At 48.1% G+C, this 20,024-nt stretch overlaps 1 protein-coding gene across 8 annotated transcripts in view; it reads left to right on the top strand.

Annotated features, from left to right (window-relative positions):
• The window catches only part of AGAP1 (ArfGAP with GTPase domain, ankyrin repeat and PH domain 1), a 637,917-nt gene that overhangs the window by 534,392 nt on the left and 83,501 nt on the right, over positions 1-20,024 (top strand). For all 8 annotated transcript variants that reach the window (XM_033229802.1, XM_033229800.1, XM_033229801.1 and 5 more), the window contains 2 exons: positions 10,128-10,282; positions 14,254-14,344. In XM_033229802.1, the coding sequence (XP_033085693.1) occupies positions 10,128-10,282; positions 14,254-14,344 (246 nt within the window). The remainder of the gene's footprint in view (positions 1-10,127; positions 10,283-14,253; positions 14,345-20,024) is intronic.

Below are 20,024 nucleotides of genomic sequence, written 5' to 3'. Positions count from 1 at the left end.
CAGAGTGAGAATCCATCTCAGAAAAAAAAGAATAACAGTAGCACAAGCTGTTGAGGGATTTCTGGGGAAACTACTTTCAAAAGGCCCAACCGTCTTGCTCTCTTGGCGTGAGGAATAAGAGAAGATAATGGAAAACCACTGGGAGACCCTTCCGGCCCCTACGCCATCTTTGATTCCTAAGGAGAGCTCCTTTTTTTAAATGTTAATTTGTTTTTAGGAAATGGAGGAAGAGTACTGCCACTTTAAGAGAGGAAAATGATTACACGCAATAATGGCTGTAAAGTCCTGGCGTTGTGCCTGATACAGAATTTGGAGCCCAGTGGTATTATTTTTTGTATTTATTATTCCATGCAGTAGATTTGTTACAGATAAACAGATTTCTTCCTGGAAGTTGTAACATGACTATGCAGTTGCTCTGTAATCCTTGTGCTTATTTTTTTAATCTTGGGAGGCAGAGAAAAGTCATATGGCAGATATAAATTAGATCTGAAACTCTATGTATGGGTATTCACCTATTACTCTCCTTGAAAATTAAAAAAATAAAGCCACCTAAACACAGGATCCTAGGAAACACATGGCCTAGCATAGCTGGATTCCACTCGGCAGTGCTGGTGTAGAGTGGCCTTAATTAGGCTCTGTGCTCAGATGTTAATCCTTCCTCAGGAAGCAAGGTCCAGCTGTTCAGACCCTTGTCATAGATTTCAGGGCCTGAAAATCCAAAAGAAGGCACAGGGTAGTCCCCCTGCTGGGGCCCGCCTCTGCACTGAGGGTGTAGGGTTCCATCTCCCGCCTCTGCCCTGCCTTCCGCAGGGCAGACTGAGCCTCTTCCCTCCAGGTGTCCCAGATGTTTGCAACACTGTTCAGCCCCGGTCCTCATCAGCACAGCCTGCCTGGGAGAGGCCAGCCCAGGGCCAGCAGCACCATTGCCTCTTGATTTGGGAGCTGGTGCTGGACCCTGCATTGACGAGACAGAGGGGGCCATCTTCTGCTTCTCCAGGTATAGGCTGAACCATCCAGTCCAAACAGAACAGAAACCCCAAAGAGCTGTTCATCAGCATCTCACTGCATTCACTGCGTGGTGAACTGCTACTCACAAGGAAAAGCGTGGCGTTAAGACCTGCCCTGTGATCACAGGGCCTTTGTGTGTGCTTCGTACACGTCAGAGACAGACTATACCCAAGGATCACAGAGATGGCACAGCTTCCTGCTCACCACACTTTATCACCGAGCTGTTGATCCTGAGGATTGCAATTCTTGTCTTCATTTCTTCATTATTTGTATAATCCTGTGCTTTTCCAGGTTTAGAGTTATTGCACAGGACTCCCCCTCGCAAAAAGTATATCTTAAGTGAGCCTAGGGTTGCACAGTTGGTTCTTAGTTGGGAAGCGAAGCTTAGCTGTGCTTTCCTGGGTCAGCAGGGCCTATCATGGCGCTGGCCTTCCTAATCCATGCCTTTACCTAAAACTGGTGCCCATCAGCCTGGATCCCGGAGTGTCTTGCGTCTGTTTCCTCTTTACTCTGTTGGGCCTTGTTGGTGTTTCATGGTAATTAGCCAATTAGCCAGGGTTTCCTTCTCCAAGAGAGGAGGCCTGAACCTGAGCAGGCCACCCTCAGACTCTGGCTAATCCGTCACCTCCAGGCAAAGTGTGAAGTCTTCTCTTTACCACCTCTTCTGAGCGGCTGCGGATACCAAGTGGTTCTTGACGTTACTTTTAGGGAAGTATTTAGCTCATTCACGAGTCTTTGTGTCTCTCCTTTTCTACTCAACAGATACAAATATATGCCTATTATTTGGGAAGGCCTGCTTAAATACGATTTTTGTTTGCTAGTGTACAGAAATGCGATTAATATTTCTGTATTCATCTTATATCTTGCCCATTTGCCAACTGCTGTTAGGTTTTTAATAATTTGTAGGTGATTTGGGGTTTTCTATGAAGACAGTCGTATACCTTGTGAATGTCTTTATCTTCCTTTCCAATCTCTCGGTCTTTTATTTCCTTATTTTTGTCTTGCTACACCCGGTAGCAGGGATGAAAAAAAGCGGTTACGGTGGGTGTCCTTGTCTTGAGCATCCTGTAACTGAGTGTTCAAAGGTATGTTTCTGACATCTCACCCTTAGGATTAGTGACACTGTGGGTTTAGGGAGAGATCGTCTCTGTCCAAGGTAAGGGAGTTCTCTTCTATTCCTCGTTGGCTAAGAAGTTTTTTTTGTTTTTTATTTTGTTTTGTTTTGTTTTTTGAGACGGAGTCTCGCTCTGTCGCCCAGGCTGGAGTGCAGTGGCCGGATCTCAGCTCACTGCAAGCTCCGCCTCCCGGGTTCCCGCCATTCTCCTGCCTCAGCCTCCCAAGTAGCTGGGACTACAGGCGCCCGCCACCTCGCCCGGCTAGTTTTTTTGTATTTTTTTAGTAGAGACGGGGTTTCACCGTGTTCGCCAGGATGGTCTCGATCTCCTGACCTCCTGATCCGCCCGTCTCGGCCTCCCAAAGTGCTGGGATGACAGGCGTGAGCCACCGCGCCCGGCCGGCTAAGAAGTTTTAATCATGCTTCTTTCTCTTATTTTTTTTTTTCTTTCTTCTGGTTGAGAAATTGCACATTCTACTTCTTTTCTTGCAGAAGTTTACCACATAGACTTAATTTACCAACATGTGAAGTGAGTCCTTAACCTCCCCCAGGAGAGCAGTCCAAGGCCCCTGTGACATCCTAACTCTCCTGTCCTCACCGCCACTCTCACTTTCTCCAGCATTTTGACTTTTCCCATGGTAGGCATTGTCATTAGCAGTCTTAGTCTGTATTGTTTTTATTTAGATTTTTTTTTTTTACGTATTTATCAGTTCCTTTGCTCATTAACACATCTTTCACAAACCTGCCTTCTAGGATCTTCCTGAAGTACATCTTTTTTTTTTTTTTTTCCGAGATGAAGCCTTGCTTTGTCACCCAGGCTGGAGTTCAGTGGCGTGATCTCAGCTCACTGCGACCTCCGCTTTCCAGGTTCAAGTGATTCTCCTTTCTCAGCCTCCCAAGTAGCTGGTATTACAGGTGCATGCCACCATCCCAGCCAATTTTTTTTTTTCTTTTTTTTTTTGGTATTTTAGTAGAGATAGGGTTTCGCTATGTAGGCCGGGCAGGTCTTGAACTCCTGACCTCAGATGATCCGCCTGCCTCGACCTCCCAAAGTGTTGGGATTACAGACGTGAGCCACTGTGCCTGTCCCTGAAATATATCACGTAGTAATTTCCCTAGTGGATGTCTATTGGTAATAAGCACTTTGGGGTCTTTTGCAGAAACATTATATTTTGTTTTTTCTCTCTTTTTCTTTTCTCTTTCCCTTTCTTTTCTCTTCCTTTCTTTTCTTCTCTGCTCTTTTCTGTTTTTTCTTTCATAGAGTCTCACTCTGTGACCCAGGCTGGAGTACAGTGGTGTGATCACAGCTCACTGCAGCCTCCATCTCCCAGGCTCAGGTGATCCTCCCACCTCAGCTTCCCAAGTAGCTGGGGCTACAGGTGCAAGCCACCATGCCTGGCTAATTTTCAAATTTTTTGTAGAGATGAGGTCTCACTATGTTGCCCAGACCAATCTTGAACTCCTGGGTTCAAGTGATTCTCCCACCTCACATCCCAAAGTGCTGAGATGGCAGACGTGATGCCCTGCACCTGGCCTGTATTTCACTCTTGTTCTTCAGAGTGAATCTCAAGAATTTTCCTGAGTCTCAAGTCTACACTGTTATTTTCCCTTGAGGTTATTATTCCACACTCTCGCGACTCTGACTGTTACTCTTAACAAGTCTGTGATCCGTCTTGATATTTGGTTAAGAACAATCTGTCTCTAGTGACGGGGTTTCACCATGCTGACCAGGCTGGTCTTGAACTCCTGACACCTTAGGTGATCCACCAGCCTCAGCCTCCCAAAGTGCTGGGATTACAGGCCTGAGCCATTGTGCCCGGCCTGTATCAGTAATGCTTTGGATCTAAATCTGCTGTCTTGTTTGCAGTGTGTTGGATGACCTCTGGTTTTGAGTTCAGATATAATTGGTCTCCGTCCATGGGAAGCTTTCCTGTAGAGAAGATACCAGAAGCCACGGGACCTCTGAGACCTGGGGCTTCCTGGCTCCTGTCCTTGCAGGATTGCCGGGTACTAGACCCTGGGTTTATGTTTCCTGTCTTAGGACCTTATCTGTTGTGCTACCAAAAGTGTTTGCCTCTCAGGGTAGCCTTCACTTTTGCAGGTTTTTAGCACTTTAGGTTCACAGTTCTAGTTTCAGCTTGTGTATCTGATTTGGGGAGGGAGAAGGAGGGTCCTCTTGGAGATCAGGCGTCACTGTGGACTGCTGTGTTGTGAACCATCAGCTTGGAAGAGAAGCCAGGCCCCAGGAACAAGGGAGAAGTGCTTAAGTGTTGGGGAGGGGAGCAACTGCACAAACTTCCTACACGGTAAACTCAGAGAAGGGTTAAAGCTGGGCCAGAGCCAATTCACAGTCAGGCAAGGGCTGAAAGTGGAAGGACGTGGAAGGGTACAGATTGGCGGGTATTGCTAAGCAGGGCTGTGACTGATGAGATGGCAGTAGGAAGAGGGAGAGGGAGGAATCCAGGTAATTTTGAGATTTTATGATTAGAATAGCATTGTAATCATTAAGAGAAATACAGAACCCCAAGAGGAGCATTTGAAAATTCTAGCAAATCTATGTGATGCATGTTAAATTTGATATGAGGACAAAGTATTTGAGAAACAATCCATAGGCATTTAAAAATCCAAAACCAATTAGATATATGAATTAGATATATATGTGTGTGTGTATATATGTGTGTGTGTATATATGTATATATATGTATATATGAACTGTACATGTCTGTAGGAAGTGACTGTCTAAGCTTCGGAAGGAAAGGAACCCTTAAGAAGGAGGGAGGAGGAAGGAGGAACATTAACTAACCTTGAAGTTTGCCTTCACTAAAGCCCACATGCAGAGGAACCAGGGAGGAGAAAGAGAAGCAGTGATCAGAAAGCTGGAAAGAGAACTATAGTTGCACAGTGAGAAGATGGCAGGCACGCCACGGGCACCCCTCCTTGCCCTGGGGTAGAGATTGCTAGCTAATCACAGATCCTTCTCCAGGAGCCTGGAGCCAGCCTTGGAGATGTCAACACAGAACTCCCTGCAGCTGCTCAAAGCTGCCTGCATTGAGAACACAGATGCAAGATAGTTCTCAGCTATCTTGCATCACTCCCACAGCATCTCAGAGTTGCAAGGGTCCTCCCAATCACCTATGAGATGCTGAATTCCCACCAGTCTCCATCTGAAAGGGCCACATTCAAGGTCCTGAAACTCCCAAGAGAGCAGAACCCATAAGCTCCATCTATGGATAGTTGTGAGAGGGAAAGAATCTTCCACTTGCTGGGTCTCCATCATTTTTTTCTGTCCTGGGTTGACTCCAGGGCACCCAGAACAGGTGTCATCCCTATTCCATCAGACAGAAGTCCCCTGTGCTCAGAGTCCCCAGTGAGCAGTCCCTGGCATGAGGCTCTCACTGGGGTGCCTGCTGGCTACCACCCTGAGTGATGGAGACAGGACCACCTCCGCACCACTGTGGATGACACACTCACAGCCTTCACTTTCATCGGGAGCCCCATTATGGGCTTCCTGTTCACTGCAGTCCTTCAGCCTGTTCATATTTGTAGTTGGGAAGCAAAATCTTCCCCCCAAACCTCTCTTGCTGTTGGGGTCCGAGGGAAGGAATTCTAGTCATGCATTTGACCATTTGAGTTGTCAGTTCAGCTCAGAGATCCTCCTCTTTTTAGACCCTGGGGATGGGAATAAAACCTTAGTTTATCTGTTATCCCCCAAAACTCTTTGCTTTCCAAATTTGGTAAGCAGACTTTATATGTCTTTATCCAAGTCATTGATAAAACATAATGAATATTGAATGAGGCAAGACAGAGGTAAAAGTTCCATGGTTGACCACTGCAGACCTCCTACTAGTTTATGCTACTTAGTACCCCTTAGTTGTGAATCCATGTAACTCTATTCACATCTCTTTCATTCACCCTGATAAATGCCTTGCTCACATCTGGGTGAGTCTTCAAGGTGATCAAGCATCTCAGAAGACCAAGGCGGAAAATACTGCAAGATGGTGGTGCCTATCAGCCCCGTAAGGTGCTCCAAAAAGAGGGGGGTCAGTGAGAAAGAAGACCGAGCACAGCCCATGACCCCTGGCTGTTCCTTGATTTGTAATCTTATAAAGTGAGGTTTCAATAGGGTGGATGATGGGGAAGCATTATTAGAAAACACAGTGTGGTAAAGAGCTGGATGCATGCATACACGTGTCTGCTTTGCAGGCTGTGCAAGTGAAGGATGAAGAAAAGAGGTGATGATCTCTCTCAAGGATGGAGTGAGATCAGGAAGTGAGGGCAGGAGGTCTGTAGAAGGGGGACATCAGGTTTGCAAGAGAGTGAGGAAACCATGCCAAATCCAGGTCCGCAAAAAGGTATGAGGGGACCAGGTAAAGGATGCAGAGAGATGGGGGAAGAAAGGACCAGGAGCTGAAAGGAGAGACAAAAATGTTGAGTGACATAGAAGATACTAGAAAAGGGAACTTACTTGTATCCAGTACAAGGAGAAGACAGGTGGTGGGATAGATTGTTAAAGTGAATGTTCGGCCAGGTGCAGTGACTCATGCCTGTAATCCAAGCACTTTGGGAGGCCGAGGTGGGCGGATCACCTGAGGTCAGGAGTTCAAGACCAGCCTGGCCAACATGGAGAAACCCGTCTCTACTGAAAATACAAAATTCACTAGGTGTGATAGCACCCACCTGTAATCCCATCTACTCAGGAGGCTGAAGCAGGAGAATCGCTTGAACCCGGGAGGCGGAGGTTGCAGTGAGCTGAGATCACGCTATTGCACTCCATCCTGGGAGACAAGAGCAAAACTCTGTCTCGAAAAATAAATAAATAAATAGAGTGAGTGATGAAGCAGGGAGCACATTTGAATATTAGCTCGAAATGGGTTCTGATGTTCCTGTGAACACTTACATATATTTGTTCCCCTACGTAGAGTTTGCATGCATAGGTAAATTTTGTTTACATAATTAATCGGGCAGAGCCAAACTGTGCTTTAGCAATTTAATTTGCAAGTTTTGTCTTTGCATGAGATACTGAGAGTATGCCAGTGCAAGATACCAGATAGCAGCTACTGCATTGAGATGAGGCAAAAAATAGAGATGTTCCCGTGGAACTTCCTTCAGATTTCCATTGTCTTTATCACTTTGTGTTCAGTCATCTGCCTGCTTGTGTGTGCCCATCCTCACCATGTAGAGACATTTAGAGGGCACAGGCTTCTGCATGCTGGAATCCCTTCCACCCAGCCCAGTGCCTAGCATGTGGGGGAGGGCAGCTAAGGACCACAGTGACCGAGACCTGCACCTGTACAGTGTAATGCAAGTTCAGCTTTTGGCCTTTGTTCCAGTGACTGTAGCTCATGACTGACTAGAGCCACACATTTGAACAGGAAAGCTTTACAGGGGACCAGTTGTGCAGAAATTTAACTGGGAAGCTAATGGTTGTAATTTTTTTCACTAGAAGATCCAATAAACACTGATCAGAGGGAGCTTTGATACGTGTATTTGAATTTCACAGATTAAACAAAGTGTGAGCCTGTTGGGTTTGATCTCCTAATGAAAAATTGTCACATCCCACCCATGAATTACCAAGTGTTCCTTATGACCTAACTATGAGTTACGTAGTTTTTTCTTACCTTACTTATCTGTTCACTAGGAGAGTTTTGCATAACATACATGAATTGGGGCACTATCCTATGAGAATCTGTAAGGAAAATATTGTAATTCATAGTACTAGGACATAAAAGCCCATGGATCAAGAAGCTGGACCAAGACCCACAGAGGCAGTGGCTCAGCCAGTAATTGCACGGTATCATTGTAAGTCAGCCATGGTGAAACCTATGTGAAACTTACAGTTACAATGATTTTTTTTTTTTTTAATGAAAACTCCAAGTCCCTGAGTGTTTAAGGTCATTATTGAAGGCATGACCTGCAGACACCCCGACCCCCGCCTTCCTCCCCCACCCTCCTTTCCACAGCAGGTGGAGTGTTTGCGTCTGCATCAATACACAGGTGGTGGGGGGATCATTTGTTCTTCAAATTCAAGAGCCCAATAGATTGGGATAAAATTCCTGAGCGACCAGACCCTCTCATCCTGACCTCTTGTCACCAGCTCTCCACAAATCAGGAACCAGGGTGATTGAGAGCACAAAGGACACCCACATACCGTGTGGGTCAGCCGAGAACTTCCTGTGAAGACTTTTCTCTCCCCTCCCACTCCAGCCCAGATCAGTCCCTTTCACAGATGGGGTGGGCCTCAGTGCCGACACCCCAAGGGGGACTAACCAGCCAGGACCTCAGGCCCAACCTCCACTCAGCACCCACGTCACAGCACTTTCCTGCAGCCCCCAGAATATGCCCGGGGCGCAGTGGCTGTCAGCACCTAGGGGAGTCACAGACCTTTGAGGGGCTGGTGGAGGCCATGGGCCCTCTCTGGCTGGGCGCTGTCCCCACACCCCTGGGACTGAGGCTTGGCAGCAGATCCCTTCAGGTGGAAGGGATCTCAGCCATAAAGAGGGCTGCACGTCCACCCAGCCAGAAAGGAGTGGGGAAAGGGCGAGTGGGGTGGCACATCCTTATGTCCCAGGAAGGGCCTGGGAGAGCCAGCCTAGGTAAGGGCAGTAAGCCGTGCTTGGAAGCTGGGCTACAGGGACCAAGAGTCTGAAAGGTCAGAGGTCCGTGCAGTAGACATGAGCCAGCCCAATGGCCACGGGCTGGGGACGGAGATAAGTAAAGTAGTTGGCAGACAGGTAGATGAAAGTCAGTACCAATAATAGTTGCTTGCCAGGGGATTCTAATGCAGTTAGTTCACAGGCCAGGGCCTGGAAACATTGAGTCAAATGAGGTGTTGCGTCTAAAATCCCAGCTGAAGATTTCTTAATAAGGGTCTGATGCACTGGCTCACACTTGTCACTCAGCACTTTGGGAGGCCAAGGAGTGAGGATCACTTGAGGTCAGGAGTTTGAGACTAGCCTAGGGTCTCAGGAGGCAAAGGCAGGAGGCTCGCTTGAACCTGGGAGGTGGAAGATGTAGTGAGCTGTGATCGTACTACAGCACTCCAGCTTGGACCACAAAGTGGGACCCCATCTCAAAAGAAATTATTCATGCTTGTCTGCAATTAGTTATGCTCTTTGCCAGTGGTGCCTCCTCCTTTGACAGGGACTTGGGGCCTGGGAGTGGGGACAGGAATCATGAACAGAGGCCGGCGTGAATCTGTGGAGTGTCTCGCATGGACCAGGCCCCACGTCCACGTGGGTCTGTGCACTTCATGGAACTAGCAGAAAAGCACTAGACAGTCAGTGCCCTTTGCCTTCATTTTATGGGTTAGAAAAAATGAACCTCGAAGAGTCAAGGAATGTGCCCAAAGACTCAGATGTGGCAGGTGGGGTCGCAGGGGTAGCCCCAAGTTCCTTTCTTCCCATTCCAGTCACGGCCCCAGAGTGGCTACCAAGTCTGGGGCCTGTCTCAGCTGAGATCCTCCTAAGGCGCGCGGGATCCCACACACTCTGCCCAACTGAAACACGGGAATTGATGCCTCTCCCATGGCAACAGGTCCTCTGCCATAAAAGAACAGAAACCTTCCCATGTTCCTCTTTCCATGGAATGTCTGTGGATCTGTGCGAGTGCTTGGTAGAAATTAACCCTGCATCCGGAGGTTAGCGGCCCTAACTTAATTTTCATCCCACAGATAAGGATGGTCAGCCATGAGTTACATAGTTATTCTCGTAAGTTGTTTTGTGTGTGCACCACACAGAGACACTGACATCACTCGTCGATTTCATCAGGCCTTGTCTCCTGAGCCTTGGTTGAAACCTGGCTAAGCCATGCTGGCCTTAGGAACCACGTCTGGAGTGCTGGGAGGTGCACAGATTCAGATCTCCGCTGCTGTGGTTGTCCAGTGCTGTGTGCGTCACCAGCCCGTGCAGGGGCAGCTGAACCCAGAGGCACTTCTATGACAGAGGGCCAGCAGGGGGACTGCTGTCTCGTGAAAGCTAAACTCTTCATCCCACACTCTGTGTTTCAGAACAAGAAGAAAACTTTGAGTTTATCATTGTGTCCCTCACTGGCCAAACGTGGCACTTTGAAGCCACGACGTATGAGGAGCGGGACGCCTGGGTCCAAGCCATCGAGAGCCAGATCCTGGCCAGCCTGCAGTCGTGCGAGAGCAGCAAGAACAAGGTGAGGCCCCAGGCTGCCCAAAACCAGGGCTGCGGCTGCTCGGGGAATGCGGGCCCCAAGTAATGCCCCACGGAGGGGAAAATAGAGGACTGGTGTGAATGACAGGACCTAGTTATTCTTTGTGAGCAGAAAGCTCAATAACTAAAACGATCAGAAACACCTGTGTCCATACCGTCATATGTGAGTGTTCCAGCCTGACTATGCTTCCCTGGCAGAAGAGCCAAGGTTAAATCTTCACTCTCTTAGCCAATCCCAGAGGGAATCTTTTGGACTCTTGTGGCTTCTGGGTCCACATTTATTTTTGTTTTGGACAGAATACGCTCAGAAAAAAAGAGATGGACTTAAAAGATGCACTGTTCTCATAAATGCCCAGAATTCAAATTGACATCAAGTTGGAAAACCGTCTCTTGTTAGGGACATAAATGAAAAGTACAGGGTCTATATGAGCTTGCAGGGAGCTTGGGAAGATCAAGTTTCTGTTATCTAAACTGATAAAGCCTGGTATGTGTTTTATTCAATAATTAGAGGTGGTGTTGCAGCTCTTTTCTATATTAAAAAAAAATTAGAGGCAATTTGTTTTTTGTAGTTATTTAGCTAAAAAAGAAAAAAGATTTTAACCTATATTTTTTTTCTCTCTGTTTTTTCTCTGGAGAGAGTCTGTCTGTCTGTCACCTAGGCTGGAGTACAGTGGCACAATCTCAGCTCACTGCAATCTCCAAGCTCAAGCATTCCTCCCACCTCAGCCTCCTGAGTAGCTGGGACTACAGGCATGTGCCACCATGCCTGGCTTGCTTGCTTATTTATTTATATATATATTGATTTAATATATATTCTTTGTGGAGGTGGGGTTTCATCATGTTGCCCAGGCTGGTCTCAAACTCTTGGGCTCAAGTGATCCACCTGCCTCAGATGCCCAGAGTGCTGGGATTCCAGGCATGAGCTACTGCACCTGGCTTAACCTGTATTCTCTAGACTACTGCCCAGTGATATTCCTTCTACAAAAGTCCTTTTTCCCATCAAGGATTGCTTCCATGTCATTATTTTCATGTTTGGTTCTCTTTAACCTCTTTGTTGGGACGCTATAGACTTTTGGAGAGCATTTTGATATTTCAAACCATGTTCAACTAGAAACTAAGAGATAGGACGTTACCCACCGACCTGCAGTTTCATTTGTAACCATTTAAAGAAATTTCTGCCAATGATTTATGTGCAGCTTTGTCACTAAAAAGAGAGTCTGTCTTTCAGAAAGATAAAGTGTCTTATTTTATTACCCTCTTTAACCAGGGTAAACCAGACCACGGTCATTATTATTATAATGTAATTTGCTTCCCTTTTTAAAAGATGTTTTATACCCAAGGTGGGGAGAACCACTGCCTTTCATTCCATACACCCTGGCTTTACTGGGTCACGTCCACATGCATCCACGATATGCCTCCTGAAACGAGCACAGGGTGCTTTGGGGCCACCTCGATGGGGAGCAACAGCACGCCGCATCCTCCAAGCGTGGGCAGCTCATTCTGAGAAGGAAGGCGGGGAGGCAGGATGTGTTACCAAACAGAGGCACAGATTCCCGCCTTCATGGGAGAATCACAGTCTCTCACGGCAGACTCTGAGCCCATGCCACCTCGACCTAATTCAGGAAGATCTGGGATGGTGGCAGCCTTTCCCATTCCACACCTTGCCAGGCTCCTCCCTGCTCGTGTCTCAGCCGATGCACACGCAAGCCTTTAGAATGCTGCCCCTTGGCCCCCACTAGGCGCCTGTGCTCCGGGGAATTGCTCCCTTGGGAGGGGGATGCATTGAGCAACCAAAGGTGGCCAACTCACAGCTGGTCCTCTTGGGCATTGGTTGAACAGGTGTGAGGGCATAAAACATGGAAATACTGTCCACAAGGAGTGGCAGGAGGGCAAAAACACAGGCCCAGTTGACCACCAGCTTTATAATGTTTTACCTGCCAGTGGATAATTGAAGCTGATACAAGTATAGGCATAGCTAGACAGACAGACAGACAGACAAGACAAACCAACTACAGAAGTGATACATATACACAGAGAGACAGAAGCACATCCGTGTGTGTGTGTGTGTGTGTGTGTGTGATCACACATGTGCATTCCAGATGCCAGTGTAAACTGTTTAAACATATTTTGAATACTTGGGTATCTAACCAAAGGGAATTAAAATTCAATAATGCATGATGCTAATTAGACAGTAGTAATTAATACATTACAATTTATTATTATGTAGCAAGGAATATATTGTTTCACATCAATTTGACATGAGATGTTTCAATTTATGAAAAATTCTTATACAAAAATCAAGCTTATTTTAACTGTCCTCTGAAATAGATCAATTTTTGCTTTAACTGTGATATTAAATGCATATTTAATAAGCCTTAAAAACTGTACATAGCAGCCAGATATGATGATTCACGCCTGTACTCCTAGTGCTTTGGGAGGCTAAGGTGGGAAGATCACTTGAGGCCAAGAGTTTGAAACCAGCCTGGGCAACGTAGGGAGACCCCCCCGTTTCTACAAATTTTAAAATAGCCAGATGCATGGCTCACACCTGTAGTTCCAACTACTCAGGAGGCTGAGGTGGGAGGGCCACTTGAGCCCAGGAGATGCAGGCTGCATTGAGCTGTGATTGCACTACTCCAGCCTGGGCAACAGAGCAAGACCCTCTCTCTAGGGGAGGAAAAAGGTACATATCCAGTACATACCTTTCACTTCGAACTTCTACTTCCAGGAATCTGTTCTTAGTAAATAATCATGGATGTGTACCAAGACTTAGCCATCGTATGTTCTTACAGCATTGTTTATGATAGAGAAAAATTGGAAGTGACTTAAATGTCCATCAAAGAGAACTTAATAAATAGGTCTTCACTAAGTGGAATGCTATGCAGCCATTTAAAATGATGATGTCAGAGACTATGTGATGGCACTGAGCAATGAACAGATGTCATTAGGCTGGAAAGGGCAGGTTTCTACCCAGCAATATGTATTATGCTGGCTTTTTAAAGTACATATGTGTATGTAGATGTGTTTAAACAACAGGCTGAAAGAACAGATATCAAAATGTTAATAATGCTTAACTATGGATGGCCATATCATTGTTTATAAATCTTTATGTTCTTTTTCCCCTCTCTGTATTTTCTAAACTTGCTGCAATGAGCACGTATGTTTTTAAATCCTTTTTAAAGAAGACCATAGAGCTAGGTGCAGTGGCTCACACCTGTAATCTCAACACTATAGGAGGCTGAGGCAGGAGGATCACTTGAGCCCAGGAGTTCAAGGCTGCAGTGAGCTATGATCGCGCCACTGCACCCCAGCTTCAGCCACAGAGACGCTAGCTTAAAAAATAAATAAATAAATAAATAAATAAAGCAAGCCATCAAGTGTAAGGTTAAGAATCAGCACCCCCAGCTATGCTCATGTTCATCCCTGCCCCCACCTTGGTGAGTGGCTTTGTCACTGTGGCAACTGAGGGTCTTCAGATGACAGGTGCATCTCCCAGGGTGATGTGTGGTATGGATGGGGTTTTCTGACAAGAAACCATGAGATATGTCTTACAGTGCTGATGAAGCCCTAACCCTGGGCTTATAAACGGATTATTTCTTTTTCATTCTTCATATCAAGTAGACATGGGGCTGCTGCCCAGAAGGTTACCCATTTACCTTCTCCAGGTGAGCATGGTCCATGTTTATTCACAGATGATCCAGAGCTCTCCTCTTTGCTCATTTCTGGCAGAGTCCCTCTCAGCTGCTGAGTGTTAAAATGTGACATTTCCTCCCTCCCCCAGCCCCGTGCATGATGATGTCTCCTTCAGTTATGCTCTTTCCCAAAGACGTCAAAACAGGAGTGATTGTTTGGAAACTACCCTCATCCTACATTTGCTCCCAGTCTGTTTGATCTTTTCCTGACGTTATCAGTGATGTGTGTTTCTCCTTGTATTTGTGTCTTCCTCGTGCCCAGTCCCGGCTGACGAGCCAGAGCGAGGCCATGGCCCTGCAGTCGATCCGGAACATGCGCGGGAACTCCCACTGTGTGGACTGCGATACCCAGAGTAAGTGTATGCGGTGGCAGCAGGGGCTGGCACTCTGCAGCTGGAGACCACATGGTCCCACTAGGCCCGGGTTGCAGGGAACTCACGTCTGTCCTGTTTGACAGATAAGAGTTAACTGCTTTTAGGAAACTGAGATACTTTGTTTGGATTTTACCTTAACAGAGCGCCTTCCACACAAGCCTCGCCCCTGTCTGCAGGGTGCGTTTCTGTGAGTCTTTCCTTGCCTTAGGCATCCGATGAGCAGCAGTCACACCTGGGATGCGAAGGATTCGGCCCCACAGCCTGTGCCAAGGCTAGGAAGGCCGGGAGTTCAAGACCAGCCTGGGCAACACAGGGAGACCCCCATCTCTACAAAAAATTAGAAATTAGCCAGGCATGGTGGCTGGCTTACAGTGATCACTTACTGATTTTTTTTTCATAAAAATAGAATGTAATTGGTTCATTCCTGCCTAGAGATTTCTGGGTATTGTTTTTTTAATTTCATAATCATATGTTCTGGGTTTCACCATCAAATGATGTCTTTGTTTTTTTTTTTTTTTTTTGGTCTTAAATCCATTACCCACTAATGCCTCTGATTGAACTGATACAGGTTGTAAGTACTGCTTTGTGCCATAGAGTAACCCAGTTTTATTTCATGCTTTCTGTTGTCTAATCCGTACTATTATTTTCCCTTTGAAAAAGTCATTTTGTTGTCATGATATTGAGAGTATGGACTTATTTTCATTGTTGCAGTCCCAGCCTAGAGACAGTATTGGAGACATTCAGTAAACTTCTTCCATTCAGATATTTTTTGTTAAGTAGTGTTTTGAAGAGAAGGAAGTCCAGTTCAAACAAGGTAAGAGGTGCTGGTACCAGGCTGGGTGCCGCCCAGGAGTCAGACGTGCATGGCGTGGTGGGTCCTGCCATCCTGAAGCCTGAAACGCACTGGACAAGGCACCGACCTGCTGACCATGGAGCTAAGCGCTGGGGAGAGTCATCAGGGGCACCCAGCGGCCTTGCCACCCACGCAGGAGCTGTCAGTCAGCAGGGCTCTGGAGACGGGCAGGGTGTGTACAGGGAAGGGGCCGAAGGAATCATTGTGAGCAAAGTGAGTGGCTTGAGGAGAGCTGCTCCAGGTGGTTGTAGGATCAGAGGTGCTGTTTGGGCTGGGAAACCAGTAGAAGCCAGTTGGAGTGTGAATGCTAAGTGAAACTTGCCAGCTTTGTTCTTCATTTGTAAGCAGAGGGACATCACTGGAGTTTTAGAGCAGGAAGGAGATGGACCCTGAGCTCCACTTGGGGAGACGGATCTGGCCAGACCATTTTGAACAGACTGGAATAGAGGCAAAGCAGGGAGGAGGCCAGCCAGGGTCAGCTCGGCCGGGAAGGGAGACAGGAGCCCAGGACTGCTCCAGACAAAAGGGAAGGGAAGCACCCCTCCAAGAGTCCACTCGGCGGCATAGCAGGCAGGAGAGAGATCAAAAGTCCGTCTACGGCCTCTGTGGAGGAGTCTGTCCTGCGGGTGAGGGAAGGGGGTTCTTCTCCAAGTATCTCGAGGTTGTTCTTTAAAGCACCTCCTTATGTTTGAATTTTTAAGTTTTACTTTCAAATGTGTGGTGAAATGAAGTTCGAAGAGAGAAGCAGTTATTTGAAGTATGTTTCTATCAAAAAGTTTTAAAAGTTAGAGCTTTTTTAAAAGCACAAATCTGAGAAATATGAGAACATCCATTAAGGAAAATGCCTGCAGTTGTTTCCACCGTGCATCTGAAGGTTGCTTTAAAAGAAAGCCATCCATGGCTTGCGGGGACCGTGATACCGGGCAAATCGGAGGTCGCAGGTCCTGTCTGAGATGAGCTTGTGCATGTGAGTGCGGATGGGGGTGGGAAGGGGAGGCCAGTGCAGGGGAGGTGTGGGCCAGTTTGTTCTGAGCAAGACCACCTGAGCAGATAGACAGGGACAAAGGGAAGAGGCAGAGTTGGACAATTCAGGAGGAAGGCAATAGCAAGCACGCATTTGCTAAATGTGTGGTCTGTGTCAGCCCCGTGCCAAACCCTCGCAGGCGCTGTCTTTTCATTCTGCAACCCTAATAGTTGTTGCTCCTGTGGGCCCCACTTAAAGAGGAGGAATTGAGGAGCCTGAAGGGTCAAGTCATTTGTCTGAGGTCACAGAAATAGCAAGTCCCATAGCAGGATTCAAACCAAGCTGTTGGCCAGCCTGCTGTATTTTCTCAAGAACAAGGGCCTTGAGAAGAATGGGAAGGCTCAGAAGATGTAGCACGTTGGCAAGGATGTGTTAAGTAAAAATACCCAATTTTGGTGAAAGTACTGGGATAGGTACACTGCCCACACTGATGATGAACTGTAAACACCTCCATGGGGCCTTTTGAAAATGGATATAAAAAGCTTTTGAAGAGTGGATGCCCTTGACTCCAGGTGTACACTCCAGGAACTAAACAGATGGGACTGAGCAAGGCAGGCGCAGAGATCTGTCTTTCCAGATGTTCATCACAGTGCTTTATATGGCACAAAATCAGAAGCATCCCAAATGTCTTAACAATTTGAAATGCAGTTCATGGTGATGTCTTCTCTTTTCTACCTTTAAAAATCATGGAAAAAGACTTAATTGATCCTGGGCGTGGTGGCTCACACCTGTAATCCCAGCACTTTGGGAGGCCAAGGTGGGTGGATCATCTGAGGTCAGGAGTTCGAGACCAGGCTGGCCAACATGGTGAAACCCCATCTCTATTAAAAATACAAAAATTAACCGGGCATGGTGGCACATGCCTGTAATCCTGGCTACTTGGGAGGCTGAGGCAGGAGAATCACTTGAACTGGAGAGGCAGAGTTTGCAGTGAGCCAAGATCGCGTCATTGCACTCCAGCCCGGGTGACAGAGTGAGACTTCGTCTCAAGGGAAAAAAAGGGAGGGTAGGGGGCTTAATTGAGATAAAGAAACTTCATAATGTGCTGTAAAATGAAAAAGGGGTATGACAATGAGTCTGGATGAACCTAACGAATATTTACAGGTATTTAGCGGGGAAAGATCTGTAAGCTGATCTCTGAAAGGTTAGCACCAGTTGTGTCTGAGTGGTAGGATCTTTTGAGGCTTGGGGATTTTCATGCAGCGTGGAATTTGGAATTGTGGTAACAGCTCCCTGGCCCCCTAATGCTGTAGACCACCAGGAGCCCCCTCTGTCTGCGCACTGGGCACATCCCACAGCACTGTTTCCAGAGTGGACGCTGAGCTTCTGGAGCTTTGGGGGTGCCTGTCTATAAAGGGTTTCCGAGAGCCAGTGAATTTGGGAAACTCTTCACAGCATCCACCTCCCAGGAAGTTGCAGCCTTCGGACACCTGTGCTTCTGGGGAGTCCTGCTCTGAAGATGCCTATTCAGCACGGCCCATCCCAGCGTGTCCCAGGCCCATCGGACAGTGGGGCCTTTGTTTAGGGCACCTGTTGCCTGCCTTCTGCCAGGAACATGCCAAGGGAAATCCACATCTGAGGCCCCTGAGAATCCTAGGGCTTGGGACCATCAGTGGCTCTCACCAGCAGGTCTGACCTTCATGGACAGGCCCTGAGAGGCAGCCCACCCTTTCTGCTGCTTTCTGTCTGCCTATCCATGTCGTGAATGAAGCCCTGGTCAGAGCTGACTGTGTGCTGGTCCCTCTCGCCCTGCTGCGTGGACCTCACAGGTGCCCCTCTCTCCTGGGCCTTTCTGATGTCTAGAATCCTGCCTTATTTCCCTTTGTGGACTCCAGGCCTGCACACAAGAGGGGACTGGCACCCACCACCACCACCAGATAGCTCACCACAGCCTATGGTAGGAGCACATCCAGGCTCTCATCTTCAGCTTGGCCCACAAATAGAACCTTGGGTCCCGCAACGTTGGGTTTCCATTCCCATTGTTGCCTCTTAGTCCTTCCCTGACCACCAGGTTTGAAATTATACACACACATCCCTACTCCCTGCTGTCCTGCCCTGAGGGCTTCCTAGCTCTGGTGTATCGTACAATTTTCTTAGCTCTTTTCTGGTTTGGGGCGGGGGCAGGAGTGGGTTGAGATGGGGTCTTGCCCTATAGCCCAGGATGGAGTGCAGCAGTGCAGCAGATGGGCTGCCTCTCAGGGCCTGTCCTTGGTTGCAGCAGTATAATCATGGCTCACTTCAGCCTTCAACTCTTAGGCTCCAGCAATCCTCCCACCTCAGACTCCTGAGTAGCTGTGACTACATGTGCATGCCACCATGCCGAGTTGATTTTTTAAAATTTTTGTGGAGAGGTAGTCTCACTATGCTGCCCAGGCTGTTCTTAAACTCCTGGCCTTCAGCGATCCTCCCACATTGGCCTCCCAAAGTGCTGGGATTATAGGCGGGGGCCACTGTGCTGGGCCTAGTTTTTTGACTTTTTCCTGGTTGGTCTGTCCCCATAGAATCTACGTCCTACATTTCTGTGGGCAGGGATTTTTCTCCATTTTCTTCACCACTGTATCCCCAGAAGCCAGTGTGTTAATATTGGTTGAATATGTGAAGGAACAGATGTAATTACAGCCAACACCTAACGCTGTACTTCCCATGGGGCAGCCACTGCTCTAAGTGCCTCGTAGCTTTTAATCCTTCTGACAGCCCCTTGAGGATGGGAATTATCATTTCTCAGGAGGGGAGCTGAGGCCCAGAGAGCGAGAGGCTTACAGAGGACAAAGGTGAAAAGGCACTGCTGGCAGGTGGCACGCACACAGGTGTGGGGGCCTGGAGAACAGGCACGGCAGGCCTGGGGCTGTGGAACCAGCGGGGCCTGAAGCCAGGTCGGGGGCAGGAGACAGTTCAGAGGTCTGAGGCCGTGCCAGGAGGCTGGGATCAGCCACAGGCCGAGGTTCTCCACCCAGGCCGAGACACAGCGAAGTGTCCCAGTTGGCCTTAAGACGTCTTTCAAGGAAATTGCAGTGGTGATGCTTAGATCCCAGCCCTTGCCGATGAGTCATTCTCTGCTGGAGCAGAGGCGAGGTTCTCCCCTCAGTCAGCCCCAGCCTTCCCTGTCTCTAAGCGGAGGGTGGTGAGCACGGGGCCCTGGAACACTTTCCCCCCCCCGCCCCCTGCAACATTTTGGGTTTCACAGAATTTGGAGTCCAGGCACAGGAACGTGTCCCATGCGTTCATGTCGTCCTTCAGATCTGGACCTGACAGCCTGGGAGCTGCTTGGGGGAGGTAGGAGGCGGGTGCACGAAGGTCTGAATGAGGGGCCAGCATGAGTGGCTTCTGTGTCTGCAACCCACAGCGGCATGGAGGGCGGTGGGGTGGGCATAGGTACCAAATCAGAGGTTCTGGCAAGAGTTTAGGCAAGTGGCTGTAGGGATCCAGATGTGAGTGGGGACAGTGTGTGAGACCCTTCCCCACAGCACTTGGTGGGCCGGATGCGGGGACGTAAGGGAGCAGGAGAGGTGCTGGGTTTTGAGCGGTGGTGTGACATGATCAGCACTACTGTGTTCAGTGGGGCCCTGGCTGTTGTGTGAAGAGGTCTGCAGGGAAGTGACGGGCGAGGCTGCAGACAGGAGCCCCTTGCACCCCAGTTGCGATGCTGGTGAGGACGCCCATCGGAGCAGTAGGTTCTAGAAGAAAGGGTTGGTTGGACTTACGAGAGGTTGAGAACCTTGCGATTGGCTGTGGGAATGATGGAAGAATCAAGGTGGACCCCTGGGGTCCCAACTTGAATAGCT

This window comes from Trachypithecus francoisi, unplaced genomic scaffold (genome assembly GCF_009764315.1).
Source record: "Trachypithecus francoisi isolate TF-2019V2 unplaced genomic scaffold, Tfra_2.0 Lachesis_group13, whole genome shotgun sequence".
NCBI lineage: Eukaryota > Metazoa > Chordata > Mammalia > Primates > Cercopithecidae > Trachypithecus > Trachypithecus francoisi.
Note: the sequence above shows the minus strand (reverse complement) of the source record. Positions and strands in the feature narration are given on the sequence as shown.